Source organism: Canis lupus, chromosome 19 (assembly GCF_048164855.1).
Source record: "Canis lupus baileyi chromosome 19, mCanLup2.hap1, whole genome shotgun sequence".
NCBI classification, from domain to species: domain Eukaryota; kingdom Metazoa; phylum Chordata; class Mammalia; order Carnivora; family Canidae; genus Canis; species Canis lupus.
Window position 1 is genome coordinate 53,782,187 of NC_132856.1, and position 25,893 is coordinate 53,808,079.

At 48.6% G+C, this 25,893-nt stretch overlaps 1 protein-coding gene across 3 annotated transcripts in view; it reads right to left on the bottom strand.

The window, feature by feature from the left end:
• The window catches only part of INSR (insulin receptor), a 135,528-nt gene that overhangs the window by 106,443 nt on the left and 3,192 nt on the right, over positions 1-25,893 (bottom strand). For all 3 annotated transcript variants that reach the window (XM_072787405.1, XM_072787406.1, XM_072787404.1), the window contains exon 2: positions 11,520-12,071. In XM_072787405.1, coding sequence (XP_072643506.1) covers positions 11,520-12,060 — 541 coding nt within the window. In that variant the 5' untranslated portion in view covers positions 12,061-12,071. The remainder of the gene's footprint in view (positions 1-11,519; positions 12,072-25,893) is intronic.

The following is a 25,893-nucleotide window of genomic DNA, read 5'->3' on the forward strand; positions in this document are numbered from 1 at the left end:
GAGAGAACATGAACAGGAGAGGCAGAGGGAGAAAGAATCTTAAGCAGGCTCCGTGCTGAGCATGGAGCCTGATGTGAGGCTCCATCCCAGAACCCTGAGATCACGACCTGAGCAAAAACCAAGAGTTAAATGCTTTTTTTTTTTTTTTTAAGATTTCATTTCTTTATTTGAGAGATAAAGAGAGCACATTAGCAGCAAGGGTGGGGGACAGAGGGACAAGTAGACTCCCCGCTGAGCAGGGAGCCCAATGCAGAGCTCGATCCCAGGACCCTGAGATCACGATCTGAGCCAAAGGTAGACGCTTAACCCACTGAGCCACCCAAGCACCCCGGGAGAGAGAGTCTTAAGCAGGCTCCATCCCACACCCTTGAGATCATGACCGGAGCCAAAATCAAGAGCCAGACACTAAACTGACTGAGCCACCCAGGTGCCCCCACATGGGCATCTTTAAGACAATTCAACTTTTTTTCTTCATCAAATTCATCCCCATGTGGGGAACACCTGGGTGGCTCAGCAGTTATGTTTCCCTTTAGCTCAGGTCATGATCCTGGGGTCCCAGGATGGAGTCCCACATTGGGCTCCCTGCAGGGAACCTGCTTCTCCCTCTGCCTATGTTTCTGCCACTCTCTCTGTGTCTCTCATGAATAAATAAAATCTTTAAAAAACCCAATTCATCCCCATTTGGAACATCTCTCCTTTCTCAGATTTATCTGTTGTCTTCCCTCTGGCATGTGTTTCAAGGTCTTATCCACTCTGTCTTCCATAGAACCACGAGCCCTAAGATCAACTTCTTGGGGCTTTTTTTCCCCTTGCCCTTGTAAAAGTCCTTTGCAAATAACCTTCATACCTCGCTCACTTATAAAAATAATTTTCTTAGCAAAAGTTGCCTTCATAAAGAACACAAAGTTTCATCACCAAGTTCAGTCTGTCCCTTGTTTATTATACATTAAAAACAGAGAGACCAATGAATACCATTTTACTACAGAAAAGAATTTTCAGACTTTAAAAAAATATATAAATTATCAAAGAGCCACAGCCTTGCCCAAAGGGAAGGAGCAGCCATTAGGCCATACATTCACTTTATTTGGTTTTCTGAATCTGTGTCTTCTTTGATAATTATTTAAAAAAGGGGGGGGGAATCCCTGGGTGGCTCAGCGGTTTAGTGCCTACCTTTGGCCCAGGGTGTGATCCTGAAGTCCCGGGATCGAGACCCACATCAGGCTTCCTGCATGGAGACTGCTTCTCCCTCTGCCTGTGTCTCTGCCTCTCTCTCTGTCTCTCATGAATAAATAAATAAATAAAATATTTTTAAAAAAGAAATAAATGAATCTTGATTTAATCTGTTAGACAGAATTACTAATTGACCCAGCGATTCCATTCCCAGATATATACCCTCCAGGAGAATTGAAAATAAGTATTCAAACAAAAGCTTGTACACAAATGAATGTTTGTAGCAAAACCACTCACAAGAGCCAAAAGGTGGAAACACCTCAAATGTTCATCTGTTGGTAGATGGAGACACAAGACTGGCATATCCAGGCAATGGAATATTATTCAGCAAGAAAAGGAATGGGGTCCTGATATATGCTACAACGTGGGTGAACCACAAAACCACTAGTTTACTCCTAGTGAAAGAAGTAAGACATAGGGACACCGGGGTGGCACAGGAGTTGAGCATCTGCTTTTGGCTCAGGGCATGATCCCAGTCCAGGGATCGAGTCCCATATCGGGTTCCCCGCGGGGAGCCTGCTTCTCCCTCTGCCTATGTCTCTGCCTCTCTCTGTGTCTCTCATGAATAAATAAATAAAATCTTAAAAAAAAAAAAAAAGAAGAAGAAGACATAAAAAAGCCACATAGCACATGATTCCATTCATACTGAAACATCCAGAATAGGTGAGCCCACAGAGACAGAAAGCAGATTAGTGGGGGCTGGGGAAGGGATGGGGGGATACATCTAGAAGTGGAACTGATGGATCATTTAGTAATTCTTTCTAACAGATTGAAAACAGACTGTTAACAGACACAGCTCCTTTGTCCAATGATGAAAAGTATAAAGCGGTGATGGTCACACAGCACCGCGAATGTACCAAATGTCACTAACTGTAAATCTAACAGTTTTTAAAATGCATTAACGTGCATTTTACCATAATAAAAAAATTGTTCTTTAAAGAAGAGAAATCTTGAATGCTTCGGATCAAGCCTGTCTTGCTTTTCCGTATCTCCTGCTGTGAGAGCCAGCAGTTTTTTTGCAAAGGTGAAAACCTTTAACCTCCACACCACTAATAAGGTAGCTGTGGCAGGAATCCATTTGCCCAGGGACAAGCGTTGCAGGCGGTCAATAAGCAACACTGGGGCTGTGCACACTCTGTGCCAGTGTGACTTGGTGTGAGTACTTGAAACCCGGTCCTTATCACATCTTCCAAGCATAACAGTTTCTTATAGGCAAGAACTTGGAAACACTCTAGAAAAAGCTCATCAAGGAGCCTCCCTCACTAGACAGCAGCCCGCAAGCCTGGGGAGGTCATTCAAGACCCAAGACCCAACCTGATGAAACAAAAAAAAAAAAAAAAAAAAGAAGCAGCAAAGAAACTTCTCTAATAAAAAGCTCAAAGGACCCTGTACCCCAAACCCTCCAGGCACTTGACGACTGTGGGCTTTTATCTACCAGATGCCCCCCCAGCGCCATTTGATCCACGCTTCATCCCATGCCTCTCTGTCCCGTGTCTGGGGCTTAAGGCTGGCTTGGGAGATCTTGGGTCACTTCCCAAACCCAGAATTGAAGGAAATTAGCCCAATGGCTGCCACTCATATGGCCCCACACATGACAAACAATGGGGCCCCAGAGGAAAGTAATTTTTTTTTTTGTATCCTATTTAACAGTATTTATCTCTAAGCCTGAGCTAGCACAGACACCCTCCAAGCCTGAGAGAGAAGGGAGAGAGGAAGAATGGGGGGCAGGAGAGGAGAGAGGGGATACAATTTTGAAACTCTTCACTGGGAAAGGGAATGTTCTATCAGGGACAGATGTGTGGATACAAGGACAACTGCATGGTGCTGGCTTCTGAGCCCCATATGACCTGAGGTCCCCGGGAACTCCCTGGGGACATTTCAGGTGTTCAGTCACAAAGAACAGATTTTAATCCTGACAAAGGGTCTGGTGACACGGTGGGAAATAACTGGTCAATGAATTTCGTCAAGGAGGAGGGAATAAAAGAAAAACTTGTCAGACCAGTTACCAAGTTACCAGACGGCCACCTTTCCATAATTATGTATTTAACTCTACACCACCTTCTTCCAAAAGATTGGGCCAGGGCAGCCCAGGTGGCTCAGTGGTTTAGCACGGCCTTCAGCCCAGGACCTGATCCTGGAGACCCGGGATTGAGTCCCACGTCGGGCTCCCTGCATGGAGCCTGGTTCTCCCTCTTTCTCTCTGCCTGTGTCTCTGCCTCTCTCTGTGTGTGTTTCTCATGAATAAATAAATAAAATCTTAAAAAAAAAAAAAGATTGGGCCAATTTACTTCTCTATGCGATAAAATAGTTCATTGGAATCCCCTAAGCCCCCTCCAGGAAGCCGGGCACTCGTTCAAACTTGATCTGAATCTTCACTACTAAAGATTTCAATGCGGTCAACTGGTCTACCTTCCTTCAGTGTATGCTCCAGCCTCCCAAAACACTTTCTGCCTACCTAGCTTATAACTTTATAGTGACATCCTTGACTTCTTCCCCAACTCAGCAAGGACTCTGAGGTCCCAGCAACATGCCTGGTTTGGCACAGCTGTTTACTCACTATCAGTGAAACAGGCCATCCTGAACACAGCCCCAATGTAACCTTCAAGACCTCTCCCTCGAGCCACAGGAAAACATCTGGCATCCAGAGCATGGGATGGTCTGAGCCTCTGCACAGCATGAGGCAGCCTCCTTAATCTTGCCCACAAAAGGCATCTATGTTTTTTGTCATTGCCATTCAACCCATCTGGAACACCCTTCCTCCTTTTTTTTTTTTTTTTAAGATTTTATTTATTTATTCATGAGAGACACAGAGGGAGAAGCAGGCTCCCTGTGGGGAGCCCAATATGGGACTCAATCCCGGGACCCCAGGACCACGACCTGAGCTAAAAGCAGACGCTCAACCACACGGAGCCACCCAGGTGCCCAGCACCCTTCCTTCTTACCCTCTTTCTAAGCATCACTTGCCAGTGGAACCAAACCACTCCAACCTTCCACAAATGCCAATGGTGACTTGTCTTCAACCCTGGGGAGAACCGGGAGCACTTGCTCCTTCCTGCTATATAAAATCCAGTCATCCCCAAAGCCAGAAGTTCATTTTAAAAATTCCAGTCATCTCCATGATAAGGAAATTACAATGACCCTGGATTTTTTTTTTTTTTTCAGTTCGGTGCTTTTAATCCTCTCCTAGATTTTTAAAAAGACTGTCAACAAAACAAAAAGGAATATGGATCAAAAATTCAAATGGCCCATTATGCTACACAATCCACCATATTTTATTATTATCATTATCATTATCATTATTATTCAATGCCCATGTGCACAAGTTAGACTTTCCTGTTTTCTGCAGAGACTACAGTGACACAGCCACAAAGGAATTTAATTTATCAATATTCTGCAACGATATTATCTAGAGAACATCGTGATTTCCAGGTGCTCTGGCTCCAGACGTATCTAGAACCACCAATCCGATGACTCACTTGGAGGGGAACAGGAAAGGGGGCTGGGTGGCCTGCCTGCCTTGTGACGTCTCCTGCCAGCTGGGCTGCTTTGAGTGGGTAACTCACTCCTGCCTTTTGACTCCCCAACCAAAACAAGAACTCCTGATGTAAAGTAAGGTGAGGACAGCACCCCATGCCTCACAGTCCCCTCCCCTCAGTGCCAGCAAGGGGCAGGAATACCGTGTCGGCCGGATGCAAGGATGCTCCCAATTTCCAACGACAACAGCCTCTACCCCATCTTTATAAGGTATGTAGCCAAGAACAAAGGTGGGCACAATTTTTTCTGTAAAGAGCCATACAGTCTCCGTTGCAACTATTCATGGCACTAAAGTAGCCACAGGCATTATGTAAATGAATATAAGAGCGAGCCTGGCCATGTTCCAATGAACCTGTATTTTGGGACACTGAAATGTGAATTTCACAGCATTTTTCACCCTTCGTAAAATATTATCCTTTAGATTTCCACACACACATACACCCACACACAACTTTGTAAAATATAAAAAGCGTTCTTAGCTCATGGGCCACACATAAATCACTGATGGGTCAGATTTGGCCCACGGATCAGTTTGCTGACCTCCAGGCAAGGACACCAGACAAGGCTGAGGTCAAACCATTCCCCAGCAAAGTGTCCAGGAGTAAGTCTCTTACTTACCGCTCTAGCCTCAGTGTCCCCTTCTGTAAAATGGGAATCCCATCCTCTCGCAGGCTGGCTGTGGTGAGGATTCCATGAGGCAGCGATAGTCGAATGCCTACCGCTTAGCAGGTGCTCAATAAATATCAGCTGGGACTGAGCGGTCAAAGATACCATTGCTTATCTATATGACGGGTGCTGGGACACAGCAAGGAGAGCCACCGTCGCTGTCTTCAAGAAATCTTAGCCTGAGGGAGGAGGCAGCTAACTTAAGGCAGGATGAAAAAAGCTATAAGAAAAGGCAGCCAGGGGCACCTGGGTGGCTCAGTGGTTGAGCCTTAGGCTCAGGGCCTAACCCCAGGGTCCTGGGATCGAGTCCTGAATCAGGCTCCCTGCAGGGAGCCTGCTTCTCCCTCTCCCTCTCCCTCTCCCTCTGGGTCTCTCACAAATAAATAAATTTGGAAGGGAGGGAGGGAGGGAGGAGCAGCCAGAATGTTGGCAGCGAAAATTCTAGGGGATTTCCCCCTCCCCTCTATTCCTTTGTCTTCTGTACTTCCCCAAATCTCCACCTTGGGTGCAGGAGAGCCTCGTGGTGAAGAGCTCAAATTCTGAGCTTGAACGCCTGGGTTTCCAGTTGGAATCCCATCTGTACTGTTCACTAGCCACAAGATCGGGGGCAAGTGGCTTATCCTCTGGGGGCCTCCGTGGCCTCGTCTGTGAGAAGCAATTAGAGGAGGACTCAACGCAGTGTTACAAGCAAAGCACTTAGAGCAGTGCCTGCCACAAAATAAGTCGTTTGTGACCAAGAAGATTCTGATTATTAAAATGTCAAAGGCAAGGGCACCCGGGTGGTTCAGTGGTTGAGCATCTCCCTTTGGCTCAGGGCATGATCCCGGGGTCCCGGGATCGAGTCCTACATTGGGCTCCCCGCAGGGAACCTGCTTCTCCCTCTGCCTGTGTCTCTGCCTCTCTCTCTGTGTCTCTCATGAATAAATAATTTTTTTTAAAAGTCAAAGGCAGAATTAAATATTCTATATTTAATCTAAATAGGGCTCCCCAGTGTTCAGAGAACCTGAAACAAAGATGTATCAAACCCAGGGAGGAGAGACCTGCCTCCCTCCACTGCCTGTTCCTCCACTCCCGCCCATGTCATATGTGGCATCGCGGCCAGTTTCCTGGCACCCTGCATGTCCCAGCCTCACCCACTCCTCTGACTGGCAGCAAGCAGCTGGGGTGGCCTCCCAGAAAAAAAAATGCCAGTAGGTTTGGCTAGGGCAGCTGGTCAAGCAAGCTCTGTGGCTTCTGATGCCCCCAACAGCCCAGAGCTGGAGGTCTGGAGCATGTGAAGACACCAGGTGGGCAGAGGGGTCTTCCCCTTGGGCTGTTGGTCCAACACCCCTCGTGGGCAGGTCGTACAGGGCGCTCTCCTCTGCTTGCCCTAAGCCCCAAGTCAGAACTGGAGCCAACCCCTGGCAAGTATTCACCCAGCGGCTGGTCTGCTCAGAAGGGTAGAGGACCCATGGCGCCCCCCAGGAAGCTTCTAGAACACTCGCAGAGTGCCAGGTGCTGGGTTCAATGCACCCCCTGTACCAACTCACCTATTCCCAAACCACAACTCTGACAAGCAGGTCCCATAATTGTCCCCATCTTTTGGATCAGGAGACAGAGGCTTGACCTGGCTCATGACCAGTGAGGAGCAAAACAGGTCTCCAGGCAGTTCTGAAAAAGGGTTGGCGAGGCCAACCTTCGGGGTCTTAATGACACAGTGATTTGGGGAAAGGGAGATATTCTAAGGCCCAAAGGCAAATTTGGGGCTTCGACCCATGCTCCCACCCACAGAGAGCCCTCGCCTAGAACCCTCCCGGCAAGTGTGCCTTGTCACATAGTCCATGGCAATATTAGCCACCAGGGGAGCCTGGGTGGCGCAGGTGGTTAGGCATCCGCCTTCGGCTCAGGTGGTGGTCCCAGGCTGCTGGGGTCGAGTCCTGCATCTCCACCCTGCCCATCCAAGGCCTGTCGCACTTGGCCTCCCCTGGAATCTGCGCCCCAAACCCGCGGGCAGGGTGATGGAGAAGAAGCACTTCAAACCCCACATCACGATGATATTTTTTCCCTTTCATTACCTTGGCCTTCCTTTAGCCTTGCTTTGTTTTCTCTGCTTAAAGCATCGTTGAGAACAGGATGAAGAAGGGACACTGTGGAGAATGCATAAACCGGGTCCAGAGAACAATCTGACACCGTCATCCCAAGCACTGGCCCCGACCCTAAAAGCCTCCAGAGCCTGACAATCAGGCAAGAAAAAGACAACGGCTCTCGACGTTCCGGGAAGCATTTGAGGGGGCTCTAGAGAACTAAACGAGTTGATGGATAGTTTTTCACTGGCCACGGGGCTGTCTCCTGAGAGGGGGGAGCATCCTTAAAAGGCTCATTTTGGTCTGTTTTGTGTTCGAGTCTCACCGGACATTAGATAAGCCTTCAAAGGCCAGGGCAGCAAGGAAGCATAAGCATTTAAAAAGCCAGAGATGGGGGCACCTGGGTGGTTCAGTGGTTGATCATCTGCCTTCGGCTCAGGTCGTGATCTCAGGGTCCTGGGATCGAGTCCCGCATCGGGCTCTTCAAAGGGAGCCTGCTTCTCTCTCTGCCTGTGTCTCTGCCTCTCTCTGTGTGTCTCTCATGAATAAATAAATATCAAAATAAATAAATAATAAAAAGCCAGAGACATACACCCACGTTTGCAGCAACCTTACTCACAGTAGCTAAAATGTGGAAGCCCATCTATGGATAATGATAAATAAATGTGGTCCAACCACACAATGGAAGATCATTGAGCCTGAAAAATGAAGTTCAATGCACACACACAACGTGGATGAACCTGGAAGACATACTCAGTGAAATAAGCCAATGGCAGGAGTCCAGACACTATAGGATTCCACTTCTTTGAGTCCCGAGAGGAGCCCCATCCATAAAGACAGGAAGTAGACGGTGGGAGCCAGGGTAGGGGAGGGAGTGGAAAGTCAGTGTTTCATGGGGACAGAGTCTCCATGTGGGGAGATGAGAACGTCTGGAGATGGATGGTGGGGATGCTTGCACGACAGTGTGAGTATATTTAATGCCACTAAATTGTGCACCTAAAAATATTTAGGATGGGCCCACACCAGGCTGGCTGAGATGATAGTGCATGCGCGTGACACTTGATCTCGGGTTTGTGAGTTTGAGGCCCGCATTGGGTAGAGAGCTTACTTTAAAAAAAAAATCATAAGAAATAAAAATCCCAAATCTTTAAAAAAGAATAAGAAGAAAACTTAAAATGGTGAATTTTATATTATTTGCATTTTACCGCAATAAAAGGAATTAAGGGGAAAAAGAAAAGGCCAGGGGCACGGGTTCCAAGAACAATCATTTCAACATCTGTTACTAGGAGAGGACGATGCTTCGCCGAAGGGTCCTCAGCTCTGATCACGCACCCGGAGCAGCTGACAGCAAGGCCAGATGCCAGGAGCCACGTACCTCAGCAGGTGGTCACAGCAATATGTGCAGAGCCACACCCTCCCCCATGACAAAGCCCCCAGTGCAGAAAAAAACAAGGCTGTTCTCAAAAGCAAGAGATTAGGAAAAGAAAAAAAAAAGCAAAAAAAAAAAAAAACAAAAAACAAAAAACAAAAAAACAAAAAAAACAAAACTGCTCACATCAGGGACATTTCTGCAGATAATACCATTCTGGATATTTTGACGAAAATGTGTACAGAAATAAATCCACAGAGGAATGTCTTAAATTATATCTCAAGACACAAGAGCCCGGAGCATTTCAAACAAGAGACCTAAATTTGGAGACCTCAGCATTGGAATAATAAAAGCATGTTCCCTATTTCCCTGGTGCCCCAACTACAAGTGGCTCAGCCATTTCTAAACCGAGGGGACAGCCTTCCCCCTCCCCCAACCCTTGTCTTTTTTGTGTCTCGGCCTTGGCCCGAACCCCAGCTGTCTTTTATTAGCTGTGTGGCCTTAGGGAAGTTAAGGAACCCCTCTGGTCTCTAAAATGAGGATAACAGTGCTCCCCTTGCAGCCGTGTGCCCTTGTGACATAGATCCTGAACATCCCCTTCTCCCCTCACCATCGTGAATGCCAACCCCCCCCCAAATCCATGGCTCCCAGTTCATCCACCCGTACCTGCTGCCCACCCACGCGTCAGAAGCTTGCCTGTTCTACAAAATTCCAAACCCACAAGTAGTCACTCGACTTCTCTGAGACTTTGCCCCAACTTTGTGATTTCGACTCTCTCTGTCCCTGACCTGCCAACGTCTCCAAGATTGCTCCACAATATAATAATCATCGTACCCTCCTCCATCCTCAGACAACGAGGCTCTCTTTCCCTTCCCCGCCCAACCTTTCAGAAGAGGTGTGGCTTTCACTCTCACCTTCTGTTACCCCACAACCCAACACCTGGGCCTCAGAGGGGCTCCTCCCCAAGGCTCAGATGGCTTCTCACTGACAATTCTGTGGATTGTACTCAGGACTCACCTTCTGTGGCTTCCCAATAGCTTTGGGCTCAGGGGAGAAGACCCTCCTTTGTCCCTTCCCTTGTATCTTTAGTGATACAACCATTAAGCACCCCCACTCACTTTCTCCCACCTCGGTCTCATGTTCACTAACTCCTCCCAGGGAATTTCATGATGTATGAAAGAGTCAAAACAATAAAAAAGTAACGGGTGTGTGTTTGGAACATGTCTCCCTGGTTATGAAAACATTATAAAAGTACACTGATTAGAACAGGAGCAGCCTTGGTGCAGGGAACATATTTATGGACATCCAGAAAGAGACCCCAAATCAAAGACAAAGCAATAAATTTCTGCAATAAACAGCAGTGAGACCCCAGCAAATTATTTTGGGGGAAAGGGACATCCTTTTGAATCATGCACATAGATCCCAAAATCCCAGATGAATTTTTTCTTAATGATAATTAAAATTAAAATAGGAAATTTGGAAAAAAGAGAAAAAAAACATTCATTTTACAGATGGAAAAGGACTTTCTAAACATAAAGTAACATGAGAGGCACGCAGAGATCCAGCTCCAGACTCCATAAACATTTGAAGCTTCTCTGGCAACTGACATCCAGAGCATTTTCACCACTGAACAAAAATGTCTGAAAATACAATTGGCAGAGGGTCAATGGCTTTCATCTATGAAAACCACGCATTGACTAGGATTTCGAAAACCACTAACCTACTAAAAGATAACTGGACAAAACATATGAACAGGAAGAGAAAACCCAAATGATAAACATGTTTTAAAAGGCTCAACCCCAATAGCAATCAAAGAAATGCAAATACAAACAATGACAACACCTCGGCCCCTCCCTCCAATAAATTATGAAAGAGGTTTCAAACAACACTCAGAGCCGGCCAAGGTGTTCCCTGTCGGCCAATGCTAGGAGGAGCGCCCGTCAACACGACATTTCCGCAAAGTCATTTGGCAACTGGCATCCAGAGCCTCTGGCCCAGAAATTTCACTTCTGGAGGAGCAAGGCCTAAAGAAACAACTGCTCGATAAAGCTCTGATCCCAAAATGTTCATCCTTCTCTTGAGAACTGGAAATCACCTCACTGTCCAAAGACGGGGAGAGGTAAGTAAATAAATAAAGACACGAGAGAACCACTAGAAGGAAGTAGCCCCACTAATGGTAGAGTAAGGACCGTGGCTGTGCTTCCTTCCTTGACCCACTTCTTTTCCCAGACATCTACCCTGAGCGATCTTACTTCTATAATCAGAGAAGAAATAAACTTTTTCTTTCCCTCCCCACAACGAAGTCCGCACGCATCCACCTCTACCCGCCTTTTCAAGCAAGAGGAACATTCCACTGCCCGGCCCAGGAGTTGACAAAACCTGGCCCCCAGCTTGGCTTGTAAATAAAGTTTTATTGAAATGTAGCCATGCCCACGTGTCTATGTGCCACGCAGACCACTTTCCTGCCACAAGGGCGGCGCTGAGGAGTCGTTATGGGAGACCAAGCAGCCTGCAAAGTCAGAAGTGCTTCGTATCAGAGGCCCCTCCACCCCTCCCGCAGAAAAAGGGTGCCACCCCCTGGCCCCACGAAGGCCTCCAGCTTCTCTCTAACCAACAAGGCATGAGAGGCGACTCAGAGCCCTGCACCCCCCGCATACCTTTCTGGCAGTGGCTGTGTGTCCAACACCGCTCGACAAACTGCCCATTGATGACAGTGGCAGGGCAGTTGGTCTTGCCCTTGGCAGTGCCTGGACAGATGTCCCCACACTCCTCGTTGTCGTCTTTGTTCAGCACAATATAATTATCCTCCACAGAATCCAGGATGCGGGACCAGTCGATGGTGGCCAGGTAGCAGAGCTCATTGTTCTTCTCGATGCGGACGGAGCCCCGGGTGATGTTCATCAAGCTGTAGAGGCCAAGCTCCTTCAGGTGGACCATCTCGAAGATGACCAGCGCGTAGTTGAAGAAGAGGCGCGAGCCTCGGATGACCGTGAGGTTGGGGAACAGGTCCTTCAGGCTCTCCAGCCCATAGACCCGGAAGAGCAGCAAGTAATCAGTGATCATGATGAGTTTGGGGAAACTGAGGTCTCGGAAATCCTCGGGCCTCGTTTTGAACATTAACAGTATCTGCAAATGTCCTTCAATGACCGAGCAGTTGGCCAGCTCATGCAGCCTCGTTAGGTTGTTCCGGATATCCATGCCAGGACACACTGGAAGGAAAAACAAGCAGAAAGCAAGACAGGTGAGCAAACATGCCACGGATGGGTTAGAAGAAGTAGTGGCAGGGCCAGCTTCGCAGGTGTGCAACCTGAGTCGCGAGACCCACTCAGAAGGGCCCTGCCTGGGGCTCGGGGCTCTTCCATCTATCTTGAAACCCTTAATCATTTTTGAGCAAGGGGCCCCATGTTTCCATTCCACACCGGGGCCCCACAAACACCATAGCGAGCCCCGATGCGTGGTTTTCTCTAGAGGGTCTGTCCCTAAGTCACCACTTGCAGAAGGCAAAGCACGTAAGTCCTTTGGAGGTACTGTTAGCGGCCTTAGAGCCACCCCGTCGAATATGACGTGGTGGAGACACTAGGACTATGTGGGATTGAGTAACACAGCAGGTGCAGAAGGGGCAGGGGAGCCGACCCCGGCGAGTCAACTTCGGAGAACTTCAAGAGATGATTTTATGGGCCCTGGGGGGCTCAGTGGTTGGCTCAGGTCATGATCCCAGGGTCCTGGGATCAAGTCCCACGTCGGGCTCCCCGCAGGGAGCCTGCTTCTCCCTCTGCCTCCTGTGTCTCTGCCTCTGTCTGTGTGTCTCTAAGTAAATAAAATCTTTTAAATAAATAAATAAAATACTTAAACACACACACTATTAAGAAAGCAAAGAGAGGGGAGCCTGGGTGGCTCAGTGGTTGAGTGTCCACCTCTGACTCAGGTCATGATCCCGGGGTCCTGGCATCAAGTTCCACATCGGGCTCCCCACGGGGAGCCTGCTTCTCCCTCTGCCTGTCTCTGCCTCTCTCCATCTCTCATGAATAAATAAATAAAATTTTAAAAAAAAGGAGATGATTTTATGAGGATAAAGCTGCCCATGTCAAAATGGGGCAAGGGTAGTTGAATTTGTTTTGTCAATTCTCCTCCCTCAAGGACTCTTCTTCCCAACCTGCCCTCCTCCCAGGCACAGGGTCACAGCCTCGTTCCCTGTCACCTGGGTGTGGCAAGGGCTTCGCAGGGCGTCTACTCTCCCCTGCACAAACACCCTACACGCCCATCTCCCAAAGACAGTCCTTCCCAGACTCCAGCACCTTCTCTGGCTCCCCATCACCCTGCATGTCTCCCTCCCAGCCTTCGGGGATCCCCCCCCCACTCACTCCCCTGCACCAACTGAACAGGCTGCCCACCACTCTCACAACTCCAAGGCTCCGTGTCCTCCCTCGGAGCATGACCTATGAGAAGCAGTGAGCGGGGTAACACAGGCATTCGAGCAGTGCCCAGCACATAGTAGGTGCTCAATTAATGCCAGCTATCTTGCTGTTGTTTATGTCTCCCAAATGTATCACAATCATCTCAGGGCTCTATGCCTTTACTTCCCCAGCTGAGATAGTAAATACGTTCACCTTTGGGGGTCACACGGTCCGTGCAGAAACTACTCCACTCTGCCACTGGGGCTCAAAAGCAGCCAGAGACAGTATGTGAATGAGTGGGTGTGGGTGTGTCCCAATAAAACTTTATTTACAAAAACGGGTGGTGACCCTTGCCCTGGTCCAATGCTGCCCAACAGAACTTTCAGCACTGACGCAAATGTTCTGTATCTGTGTTGTCCACTATAGAGGCCACCAGCCATTTGTGGCTCTCAGGCATTTCAAATGTGGCCCATAAGACTGAGGAACTGAATATTTAACTTCACTTTAGTTAATTTAAGTGGAACTAGACACATGTCACCGGTGCCTACCATATTGGACAGGGTGGCCCTAGCTCTCTGTTGGCTCTCAAAGCCCTTTATGCCTTAGCTCCCAGCCCATCATCCTTCGAAATCCAGTTCAGGGGCCCCTGGTGGCTCAGTGGTTGAGCATCTGCCTTCAGCTCAAGTCGTGATCCTGAGGTCTTGGGATCGAGTCCCACATTGGGCTCCCAGCAGGGAGCCTGCTTCTCCCTCTGCCTATGTCTCTGCCTCTCTCTCTGTCTCTCAGGAATAAATAAATAAAATCTTAAAAAAAAAAAAAGAGATCCAACTCAAATGCCACCTCCTCCAGACACCCTTCTCTGATTTCCTTTCACCCATATACCTACTGGAAGCTTTCCCTTCTCCTTGTGCCCTTAAACTTGAGTTAACATTCATCATAATCAAACTCCTGAGGCCACTTCTCCTTGCCAACATACACACACACACACACACACACACACACTAAAATTGGTCCAGGAACAAAAAACACCTGCCTGCCATCCTCCCCAGGCCACGGCAAAACCAGATATGAATGTTCATTTAAGTATTGGACACCAGGGAAATGCAAATCCAAGCCACAATGAGATACCACTTCACTCCCACTAGGGTGGCTAAAATCAGAGATGGACAATAACAAGTGTTGTCAAGGATGCAGAGCAACTGGAACCCTCCTACATTACCAGTAAGAATATAAAATGATGCAGCTGCCATGGAAAACAGTCTGGTGATTCTTCAAACCATTAAGCAAAGAGTTACCACATGACCCAGCAATTCCACTCTTGGATAAATACTCAAGAGAAATGAAAACACAACCACACAGAAACTTGTACAGGCATACTTCGAAGATAGTGTAGGTTCGGTTCAAGGCTACCGCAGTAAAGCAAATATCTCCATAAAATGCATCAAATGAATTTATTGGCTTCCCAGTGCATATAAAAGTTACATTCAGGGCACGTGGGTGACTCAGTTGGTTAAGCATCTGACTCTTGATTTTGATTCGGATCACAATCTCAGGGTCATAAGATCAAGCCCCTCATCAGGGGCTTGTGCTCTACACTTGTGCTGGCTGTAGAGCCTGCTTAAGATTCTCTCTCTCTCCCTTTCCCTCTGCTCCTCCCTCCCCCATCCTCTCTCGAAAAAAAAGTTATATTCACAGTATACTAAAAAAGTTTAGTAAGCATGCAATAGCATTATCACTAAAAAAAAAAAAAATGTACTCCCCTTCATTAAAAAATGGTGTATTGCCAAAAAAAAAAAAAATGCTAATGATCCTCTGAGCTTTCAGTGAGTCATCATCACTGATCTCTGATCACCAAACAGAATAGAAAAAAGTCTGAAATATTATGAGAATTACCAAATGTGACACAGAGACACAAAGTGAGCAAATGCTTTGGAAAAATGACACAGAGAGACTTGCTCGACAAAGGCTTGCCACACACCTTCAACTTGTAAAAAATCACAGTATCTGCGAAGCACGATCAAGTGGAGTGCAATAAAACGATGTGTGCCTGCCTGTATACAAATGGCCACTGGCGCAGTATCCACTAACAGGCAAAAAGGAGAAACAGCCCAATGTCCATCAACCAATGAATGGATAAACAAGCTGTGGCATCGCCATATGATGCACTATGGCTCAACCCCAAGAGGGAACGAAGTTCTGATATGTGTGACCTGGATGGAGTCTGAAAGCATGATGCTCAGTGAACAAACCCAGTCCCAAAAGACCACATGCACCATGATTCCATTTACATCAAACATCCAGAACAGGCAACTCTACAGAGACAGAAGTAGATTCGTGGTTCCCAGGGGCTGGAGAGGAGGGATTCAGGAGGGACAGCTAACGAAGACGGGGTTTCTCTTTGGAGTGATGAAAATGTGCCAACATTGGCTGGGGCGATGGCTGCACAGCTCAGCAAATGGAGTAAGAGCCAAGCGAATCGTAAACTGTAAATAGGTGAATTGTATGGGATTGAATCACAGCTCCATAAAGTCGTTATAAAAAATTAAATGACGGCAATAGTAGGGAACAATAAAGAGTTGCTTTTTTAAAAATCTCCCATGAATCTAACTCAACTCATTAAAGCTGTGTGTGTCCCTATTAGTCCAAACAATAGAGCAATTTACTGTTGGGACAGAAGATATCCCGAGGATGTTAGAAATGGTGCCAGAAATAAAATGTAGGGCCTTCTGCTGGCTTTTAATGCCTCTGGGGCGGGGGGGAAACCGAGGAATGCGTCAGGTTCTTGATGAGTGGTACACGTGGCTGATCACCCCCTCTATACGCTGGGAGATAAGGACAACAGGGAGCAGGGCGTGCAGGGGAGCCAGCGACAGCCAATACAGTAGTCCCCTGTGATCCCCAGGGTCCGTTACCCGCGGTTGACTGCGGTCAGAAAATATTAAATGGAAAATCCCTGAAATAAACAATTCATCAGTTTTTGAATTGCCCACCATTCTGAGTAGCGTGATGAAATCTCACGCCATCCTGTTTCGCCCGGTGTGTGAATCATCCCTTTGTCCGACCCATCCACGCTGGGTGTGCTACACACCCGTTAGTCACATAACGTAGGTATGTGTGTATAGAAAATAAGTAAAGCATATGTGGGGCTCAGTACTATCGTGGTTTCACACATCCACAGGCAGCGGGGTTGGGGGGAGTCCTGTGGATAAGGGGGGGCTACTGTGTTTTCTGAGCATTTACTATGTAAAGTAGCTGGCCTCCTCTCTGGCTCCCTGAATTCTAAAAATAATCCCCAGAGGAGGTGCATTTTCACACCCATTTGTGTGACAAGCAAATCGCGACTCACACACGCTGAGCTTTCAGTGGTGGCACTAGGTTCGCAGCCCTGCGATTACCTGCCGAGTCTATGCTGTAGCTATGTTCCAGTTTTACCATCTTTGTTCTTTCAAAAACACGCCTAAGGAAGAAGCGGGTGCATGTGACATAAATCAGGAAACAGTGAAACAGTTTTCATGCAGTGACAACACAGAGAAAGCCTGTTAAAGATCGTTTCCCCTGTCCACTCCCTCAGCAAATATCTGAGGAGGATCGGCTCTGTGCCCAACATTGTTCCAGGTATGGAAGTGCCATCGGGAATAGGACAGATCCGGATTCCTAGATCTCTCGGACTAGTTAGTCACTATCAACGACCTAAGTCAACTTAAAATATAACCAAGAGGAAGCCTTCAAGGAGAGCTTCACGGGCCAGAAGAGATCATAGAAACGAGCTATTTGATTTGGTCTGGACCAAGGAAGGAGGGCTTCCTGGAGGAGGTGGTTACTAGGACTAACATCTACACAAACGGTGCATTAAGAATTATTCGGTTTGGGATCCCTGGGTGGCGCAGCGGTTTAGCGCCTGCCTTTGGCCCAGGGCGCGATCCTGGAGACCCGGGATCGAATCCCACATCGGGCTCCCGGTGCATGGAGCCTGCTTCTCCCTCTGCCTGTGTCTCTGCTTCTCTCTGTGTGTGTGTGTGACTATCATAAATAAATTTTTTTAAAAAATTTAAAAATTTAAAAAAAGAATTATTCGGTTCTGGGGACGTCTGGGTGGCTCAGAGGTTGAGCATCTGCCTTTGGCTCAGGTTGTGATCCTGGGGTCCTGGGATCGAGTCCTACATCAAGCTCCCTACAGGGAGCCTGCTTCTCCCTCTGCCTGTGTCTCTGCCTCTCTCTCTCTGTCTCTCAAGAACAAATAAATAAAATCTTTAAAAAAGAGAGAGAGAGATGAAATTAAGTATATTTTAATTAATGCAATGCATCCAAGAATGTCACTTCAACATTAAAAAATTATTAATGAGGGATCCCTGGGTGGCTCAGCGGTTTAGCACCGCCTTCAGCCCAGAGTGTGGTCCTGGAGTCCCGGGATCAAGTCCCACATCGGGCTCCCTGCCTGTGTCTCTGTCTCTGTCTCTCTCTCTCTGCATTCTTCATGAATAAATAATTAAAACTTTTTAAATAAATTTAAAAATAATTAATTATTAGTGAGGTACTTTTCACAGTAAGCTTTCAAAATGCCATGCAGTATGTCTCAACTCAGATGCTAAATCTGCAGCAGAAACACTAGACCCGTATATATAGATTTCCTACAACGATCATTGAGAACGTAGGCGCATTTCCCCAACTTGTTCCAAATGTACTAAAGGGTTTTCCAACAACAGAATCAAATATTGACTTTTTTTTAATATTTAAATGAACTAAAGGAAAATAAAAGTAAAGATTCAGGCACCCTGGCCACAGCCTCAAGAGCCTCGCGTAGACAATGGCCACCATCTCCCTGAGAGCGACACGTTCTTTTGGACAACACTGGTCTAGAACTTCCTGCCGGGCCTGAGAAATCTGAGGATTTTCCAGAAGAGAAGACGTAACATGAAGGCCATCTTGGAAAGTGTCCCTTCTCCCTGGTTGTCTCTCCACCATGAAAGCAGGCAAGACGTGCAGAGGGGCAGGGAAAGAAATATCTAGAAGGTTCTGAGTGCTTTCCAATGCTGAGAGTTTTACACATTCCGTGTCCAATCGTGAATGCACTCGGTCCTTAGTCTCCACATTCTTCAAATGCTCCCTGGTGATCTATCCTGGGGCCACACACTCTTCTCTGCATTCTTGCCAGTCTTAGCACCCCGAAATTCAGGAGTCCTACGCCAACGAGCCTTGGGTTAGGTGTCCGGCCACCACCCATACGAGTTCTGGGCCGTGCTAGAAACCCACCAGACCTGGCTTCCTACCCCAGCACCTGCCAGCTGTGTAATCCTGAGCCACCTCTTCAATCTCTGCCTCAGTTTCCTCACTGGGAACGATGGCAGCACGTGATAAAAAGGCTATGAAGAAGAGAGGAGAACCGGAACCTGGCCATGTGCACATGTTAGTTCTCTGCCCCGGGCTCACAGAACCAATTCCTAGATTTATTACCTTCAGAAATGAAAATTCGGGCACACCGTGGTATCAGACATCCTGAAGATTCTCTGCCCGCCCGGAAGACTGGCTCTTAAAATGGACTTCCTCAGACAAAGAGAAATGGGGGAGCTGGAGCAGGTGGCCAGTAGAATCAAGAGACCAGGATTCAAATGCAGGGTCCAGGACCAGCAAGTCAGCAAATATGGAAATAACTCTGTTATTCATTCATCCCAATGTTGGCTGGGCATCCCGGCGCACGGGGCATCACGCTGGGCATGGGGACTATTAAGATGGATAAGGCTGGAGGCTTACAAGCTCATAGAGACACTGAAATTACTGCCACGAGCTGCCATCAGAGTGCGCTAAAGCAATGAGCTGACAGCCTGATGGCCCCAGATGCAAATCTCAGCTTTGCAGATTGGCAGCTGTGTGATTTAACCTCTCTGGACTTCAGTGTTCCTGGCCCCATGAGGTGGGAAAGCAGGTGCACAGAAGGCAATGGAAACAGAAGTAATAGGGAGCCAAATAAGTATCAGAGAGAAGCCAGCTCAGACAAGATCTAAGGGGCTTCACCTTAGGCCCTGGGGGGGGCCTATCCTGACAACGTGGGGCTGAAGGGTGAGGGATGAAACCACCAAGGCTCAGGGCAATTTTATAAACACAGATGCCCCTGGACCAGAGAGTCCTGTTCTGGAAGTCTGCTGCAAATGGGTCCACACATGCGACTCAGGGAGGTTTATGGGTGGACCAGGGTTGGGGGAGACTAAAGCACTATAGTCTTTTCCAGCAAGTTCCTGGTCAAAATACCAGTGAGAGAAGCAGCAGCCCCCAGAGAGGAGACCTGAGGGAGGTGGTCCTTGAGCCCAGCTGGACGGAGGAGGAGACGGGGGTCCCTCAGATACTTGGGAGCAACAGCGGACCATCACACGTGGATGATAGAGAAGAAAACTGTGAGCAGAGGACGAGAGGGAAAGATGGCCTTGATGGGACATTCACCATGCAGACCATCATCCTTCTAGAAACTTCTTAGAGTCTTGGAGGATGCACCAAGGGGATCTCCTAAACAAACCAAGAGCCTACAAGGCGCTGATGTGGAAGTCGGAGAAACTCTGGGAAAGATGTAACTGAAGCTCCTACAGGTTCTCTGTCCTCGGGAGAAGGCAGATGCCTGACTATGATGTCCACAAGGCATCAAAAGGCCCGAGGCGATCCGTGAATTCCTCAGACGGGGAAGATAAGCTCTGGAAAACAGGCTTTCAGAAGTTAGCCGCACTAGGCCACATCAGCCACAGCATGTGAGTCGGGCTCCACCGGAAATTGCTGGACACAGAGGGGTGGTAAGTGCCCTGAGGGGGGAGGGTGCACAAGGTTGGAACACAGGTGAAACACCTGTGCATGTGTTGCCCAGACAGATTTTTCTAGAAGAGGAAAGCGCCGGAGGCTCAGAAAGGGCTGTGTCCTCCCCAAGGCCACACAGCAAAGGTGAGACAGAGCTGGGACCTGAACCCAGTCCATCAGCCTGCTCAGGCTGCCGGAACACAGAACCGCAGGCTGCAGGGCTTACACACCACACCTTAGTTTCTCACAGTCTTGCAGTCTAGGGGTCTAAACTCAAGGTGTCAGCAGGGCTGGTTTCTGCTGAGGCCTCGGATCGACATACCAGCTACCCATCTTGGCCCACCTCTCCAGCCCGGGTGGGGAGGGGCCCCCACCCCCATTCTTCTGGCCCACTGAGCACTCCACTCCAGGATCAACGCCATCAGACACCTTCTTTGGGGCTGTTGACTGTTGTTAGAGAGAACCCCATAAGCTGGGGTACCTGGGTGGCTCAGGGCTCATTGGAGGTGGCCTTGGGCTCAGGTCGTGACCCTGGGGTCCTGGAATCTACTCCTGCCTCAGGTTCCCCACAGGGAGCCTGCTTCTCCCTCTGCCTGTGTCTCTGCCCCCCTCTCTCTCCCTGTCTCTCATGAAGAAATAAATGAAATTTTTAAAAAAAGAACCCCCTAAGCATGGTGGGCCACCCCAACAATTTCAAAGAAAGCTGGACCCTCACCCATTTTATCTGCCCAAGGCCCTACCGGCTATGCTTCAGAGCCAATTCTGATGTCAGTTCTCATCTTAGCTAGGACGGCCATAAGAAACTACCACAGATCGTGCAGCTTAAGCAACAGGAATTTTTTTAAGATTTTATTTATTTAATTATTCATGAGAGACACCGAGAGAGAGGCAGAGAGACACAGGCAGAGGAAGAAGCAGGCTCCCTGCGGAGAGCCCGATGTGGGACTCGATCGCAGGACCCCAGGATCCCGACCTGAGCCCAAGGTAGATGCTCAGCCGCTGAGCCACCCAGGTGCCCCAAGCAACAGAAATTTATTTCTCAGGGTTCTGGAGGCTGGGAGTCTAAGATCAAGGTGAGTTTGTGGGGAGAGCTGTCTTCCTAGCCTGCAGACACTGCCTCCTCGCCCTCCTCACTTGGTCTTTTCTGGTAGGCACAGGCAAGAGGAAAGAGATCCCTCTCCTCCTGTCCTCAGGAGGCCACCAATCCTATCAAATTAGAGCTCTACTCTTACGACCTCCCAAGAGCTCCAAATACAGTCCCATCGGGGAGTTAGGACTTCGAGTATGAACTGGCAGGGGTGGGGGCTACAGGATTCGGTTTCCTGCTCTAGACAAACCCGTAGCAAGCAAGCCCTTCTCCAACCTACATTAGAGCACCATCTCCTCTACCCACGTAGTCAAGGCTTCTCTAGAACGCGTCTCCGATGGGCAGACCAGTGTCTACAGGGACCCACACGGATACTGACCCCCGCCCCCCATCTGTACTGAAAGGGAAGGAGGGGGGTGGAGGATGACGCAGGAAAGGGAAGGACGAGGGTGCAAGGAGGGAGACACCAAGGAACTACAATCGCTGCGACCTGGTACCTGCGGTACCCGGAGCGGTGGAGGAGGGAAGGGGATGGGAGAGGAGGGGCCAGTCACTAATGAACGCAGAGAGACTGAGACAGGACCAGTTTGGGGTGCTGTGGACAGCAGGCACAGTGGGGGGCATACGGAGTCCCTGAGGGCTTTGGGGCGCGCCAGGAACAGATGTGGGTCTGGGGCAACAACAACAACAAAAAGTAGCAGGTGGCTGCGATACAATGTAACCGCATGTAATTAGGAAGGAGCACCTCAGAGCTCACCCCCTTTCTGATCTGGGAGGAAAACAGGGCAACATCTTTGAAAACAGACTGGCAACAAGAAATCCCAGAGAGGCTGCAGGAACACAGTGGGAGCTCTACTCTCTTTACCCCTTGTGTCCGGGCGCTACCTTTTTTGCACACTGTTAGCAAACACAGTTTTTGAAAAGTACCTATGTTTTCCACATTCCCGCAAAGGCATGAGAGAGAAGCAAGAAACTCCTGCTAACGGGCTGCTATTCCTGAACACGAAACAGAGGCTACCATACAGCCCTGATGTGACACCCAACCCGTAGGGAATTGGAAGAAAAACCCAGATGCGAAATCCAATTTAATCCTCATGAGTCTGCCCTGAACTCCAACTGGAATTCACATCCAGGCTGCATCTGGCAAATCTTGCTGTGCTGGAAACAAACTCTCTTTTCTATGGGACGCCTGGGTGGCTCAGTGGTTGAGCATCTACCTTTGGCTCAGAGCGTGATCCCGGGGTCCTGGGATCGAGTCCCCAGTTGGACTCTCCGCAGGGAGCCTGCTTCTCCCTCTACCCGTTTCTCTGCCTCTCTCTGTGTGTCTCTCATGAATGGGTATATAAAATCTTCAAAAATACAATAAAAATAAAAATTTTTTAAAATAAAACCCCAAAAGCCACTGGAGCACTCCCTGACACCAGGGTCAACAGAACACGGGGGACCCCTCCTCGAGATGAAAGCCAGGGGGTCTGGTGCCATCTCCTGAACTTTCCAAGATATAAACCAAGGATTTTTTGCACAGATCAAAACAGGACCAAAGGGGCATGTGTGTTCCACGAGATTCTACATGGGCACTGGCAAACCCAAATTCACAAATTTTAAAGCACAATGACAGGAAACCACCCTACAGCCCATTCTCAGTTTCAGCAGTTCTGTCTCTGGGGTCCCCTGGAACGTGGAATCGGCAAATTCTGGGCCATCGTCCCTGGGGAAGACGGGGTTAGGTTCCTACAAGCCTCTGGCCACAATGTTTTTGTCAATCAATTAATCCATAACCTTGCCTTATGTGCGTTTCTGTTTAAATACACCTTATTTAATAGACAGTGTTGATTCATTAACTTTGAATCACAGCCAACAGCACTAGGCGCGACAGCTCCTGGCCTGAGCCAAGCTTATCTAGCCCCGTATTTTCTCCATAAGGCACATCACAGCCTGCCTGCATTTATTCTTGCGCTTATACTACACAGCACGTCCACACTATGGGCGAGGCCCTCTCAAAACAGCAAAATCACCAACAAAACGTACAAAAATGCTGGAAATGTGGCGCTATATGCATCGCCCAAGGAGAGGCTTGTGTGAATCCGGCACACCAGAGCTGAAGCAAGCAGCAGGACCACGTGTGACCTCAGCTGGGAACGGGCCGATGTGGCGATTCAAATAATTTGATGCTCCACGCATGTCCAGAAACAACCACAAAAGTGCACTGAGTATTGATTTTAGAGTTACAAATTCATTTTAGCGACTAGGTGAGTTCACAAATAAGGAATCCGTGAACAACGAGGAGCTTATGAGTGCTTAAATTAAAAATGCCGAGTGTTGGGATGCCTGGGTGGCTCAGTCTGTCAAACGTCTGCCTTCGGCTCAGGTCATGATCCTGGGGTCCTGGGACTCAGTCCCCCCGCGGGCTGTGCGCTCAGCGGAGAGTCTGCTTCTCCCTCTCTCTCTCTCTCTCTGCCTCTGCCTCTCCCCCACTCATGTTCCTGCTCTCTCTCTCCAATAAATAAAATCTTTCTTAAAAATATTAATTCAGTTGTAAGATATGTTTTAAAGTCTACAGAGAAAACAGTAACAATGGAGAACAGTGTTGCTGGGATTAGGGATGGAGAGAGTGTGACCATAAAGGGGTGTCCAGAGGGAATTTGGGTGATGGGACTGTTCTGTATCCCAGTGTGGGGGCAGTCACACAACTCTATCCGAGGGTTAAAACTTGGGCAGCCTGGGTGGCTCAGCGGTTTAGCACCGCCTTCAGCCCAGGGGGTGATCCTGGAGACCCAGGATCGAGTCCCACATCGGGCTCCCTGCAGGGAACCTGCTTCTCCCTCTGCCTGTGTCTCTGCCTCTCTCTGTGTGTCTCTCATGAATAAATACATTTTTTAAAAAAGAAGGTTAAAATTCACATAACTGTGCGCGCGCACACACACACACGCAATTTTTAAGATGCAAACAAAAGCACAGTCACTTCCCAGGAGAGAAATGGCATGATTTTAGGGACAAAGTGTTGCAGGGGGACTTTGATTTTTTCCTCTCCAGGTTTTTGTAAATTTTTTTGCAATGAGCATGCATTACTTGTTATTTTAATTAAAAACCCATAAATAGGGTCCCGTTGCAAAACATAAGCCAACATATGTATTCTTTTTTTTTTTAGAAGATTTATTTATTTTAGAGAGAGAGAGAGAGAGCAGATATGCATATGCAGCGAGGAGGGGGGCAGGGGGAGAAGGAAAGAATCTCAAGCAGACTACCCGCTGAGCAGGGAGCCCGCACCGAGGCTCGATCTCACGACCCTGAGATGATGCTCTGAGCAAATCAAGAGTCTGACCCTCAACTGACTGAGCCACCTAGGCGCCCCTCACGGATGTATTCTTTTTTAGGACTTTATTTATTTAATAGGGAGAGAGCACAGGCAGTCAGAACAGCAGGCAGAGGGAGAGGGAGAAGCAGGCTCCCCGCAGAGCAGAAGCGGAGCTCAATCCCAGGACAGTGGGATCATGACCTGAACCGAGGGCAGAAGCTTAATGGACTGAACCACCCAGGCGCCCCTAATGTATGTACTCTTAATAGAAAGTAACACCAGGGGTCTTGAAAGAAAATCGCACAGCAGACACCACTTTCTTTTGAGTTCTAGACACAAAGCCGACAGCGAGGGATCCTCATTCAACGCCAAGATGACTGTGCAAATAAATAAATCTTGATACCATAGACACAGCTAAGGAGGGGACATCATGGTATTTTCTCCCCGTTGGAACCCATATGTTCAGAGAGCGTACATGTCTCTGTAAAGGGGAACACGCCACAGCATCCCCAAGCATTCGTGATGCACTCATGTCATACCAGGGGCCACGCAAGCGATTAGGCATGTCATCATGATCCTCAAAGAGTCTGTCATAAATCAGGAGTCCCAAAACTCTCCCCGAGAAGGGCCAAGATATACACATTTCTATGGGCCATGCAATTGCAACTACTCAACTCTGCCATTAGGGCACAAAAGCAACTGTTAAGATGATGCCAATAAAACTTTATTCACAAAACCAGGTGTGGGCAGGCGGGAGTTGGCCTGTGGGCCACAGTTTGATAGCCCCTGTTCTAGATGAAGGAGTCTGACTACGTAAATTCACAACTGGGCTGAGAGTGGATGGCAGTAGGGATTGGCCCTCTAGGAAGAGAGAGCTAACATCTGAGCCCAGGGAAGGGAGCAGAGAGGATGGAGAGAGAGCCAGGTGCAGGTGAAAACTCTGCAGGAAACCGTGCCTTCCTGCCCTCCCCGAGGGGAGGGAGTGGACAGTGGCAGGCCCCGAGAGGTCAGCTGGGGTGAGGCGACAGGAGACGCACTTGGGAGGTGAGGGATTACCTTCACAAGAGCCATGGGCAAAGCAAAGCGCTGGAGACATTAGCCAGATGCTGCGGGCAGCACAGTGGGCCAGAGGTGAGAGGGAGGGTGGTTAGAGCCCACCGGGGAGGCTTGGCAGGGGAAGGCTGGAGGCGGGTGGTGGGCCGGGGGTCGAGGGGCGGGGTATTGATCCTGGAACAAATAGAGCAGGGACCCAGGTGGGTAAGTGTCCTAGACAAAGAAAAAGTTATCTTCCTGAATGTGGCTGTTCTCAACTGGGGCGGCTGGCAATGCCCAGAGACACTCTTGATTGTCATGACTGGAGGGAGGGACGTGCTACTGGCATTTTGTGGGTGGAGAAGCCAGGGATGCGGCTCCACTCCTCACAATACACAGGACAGCCAGCCCCCCCACAACCGGGAACTGTCTCAACCCAAATATTAAGA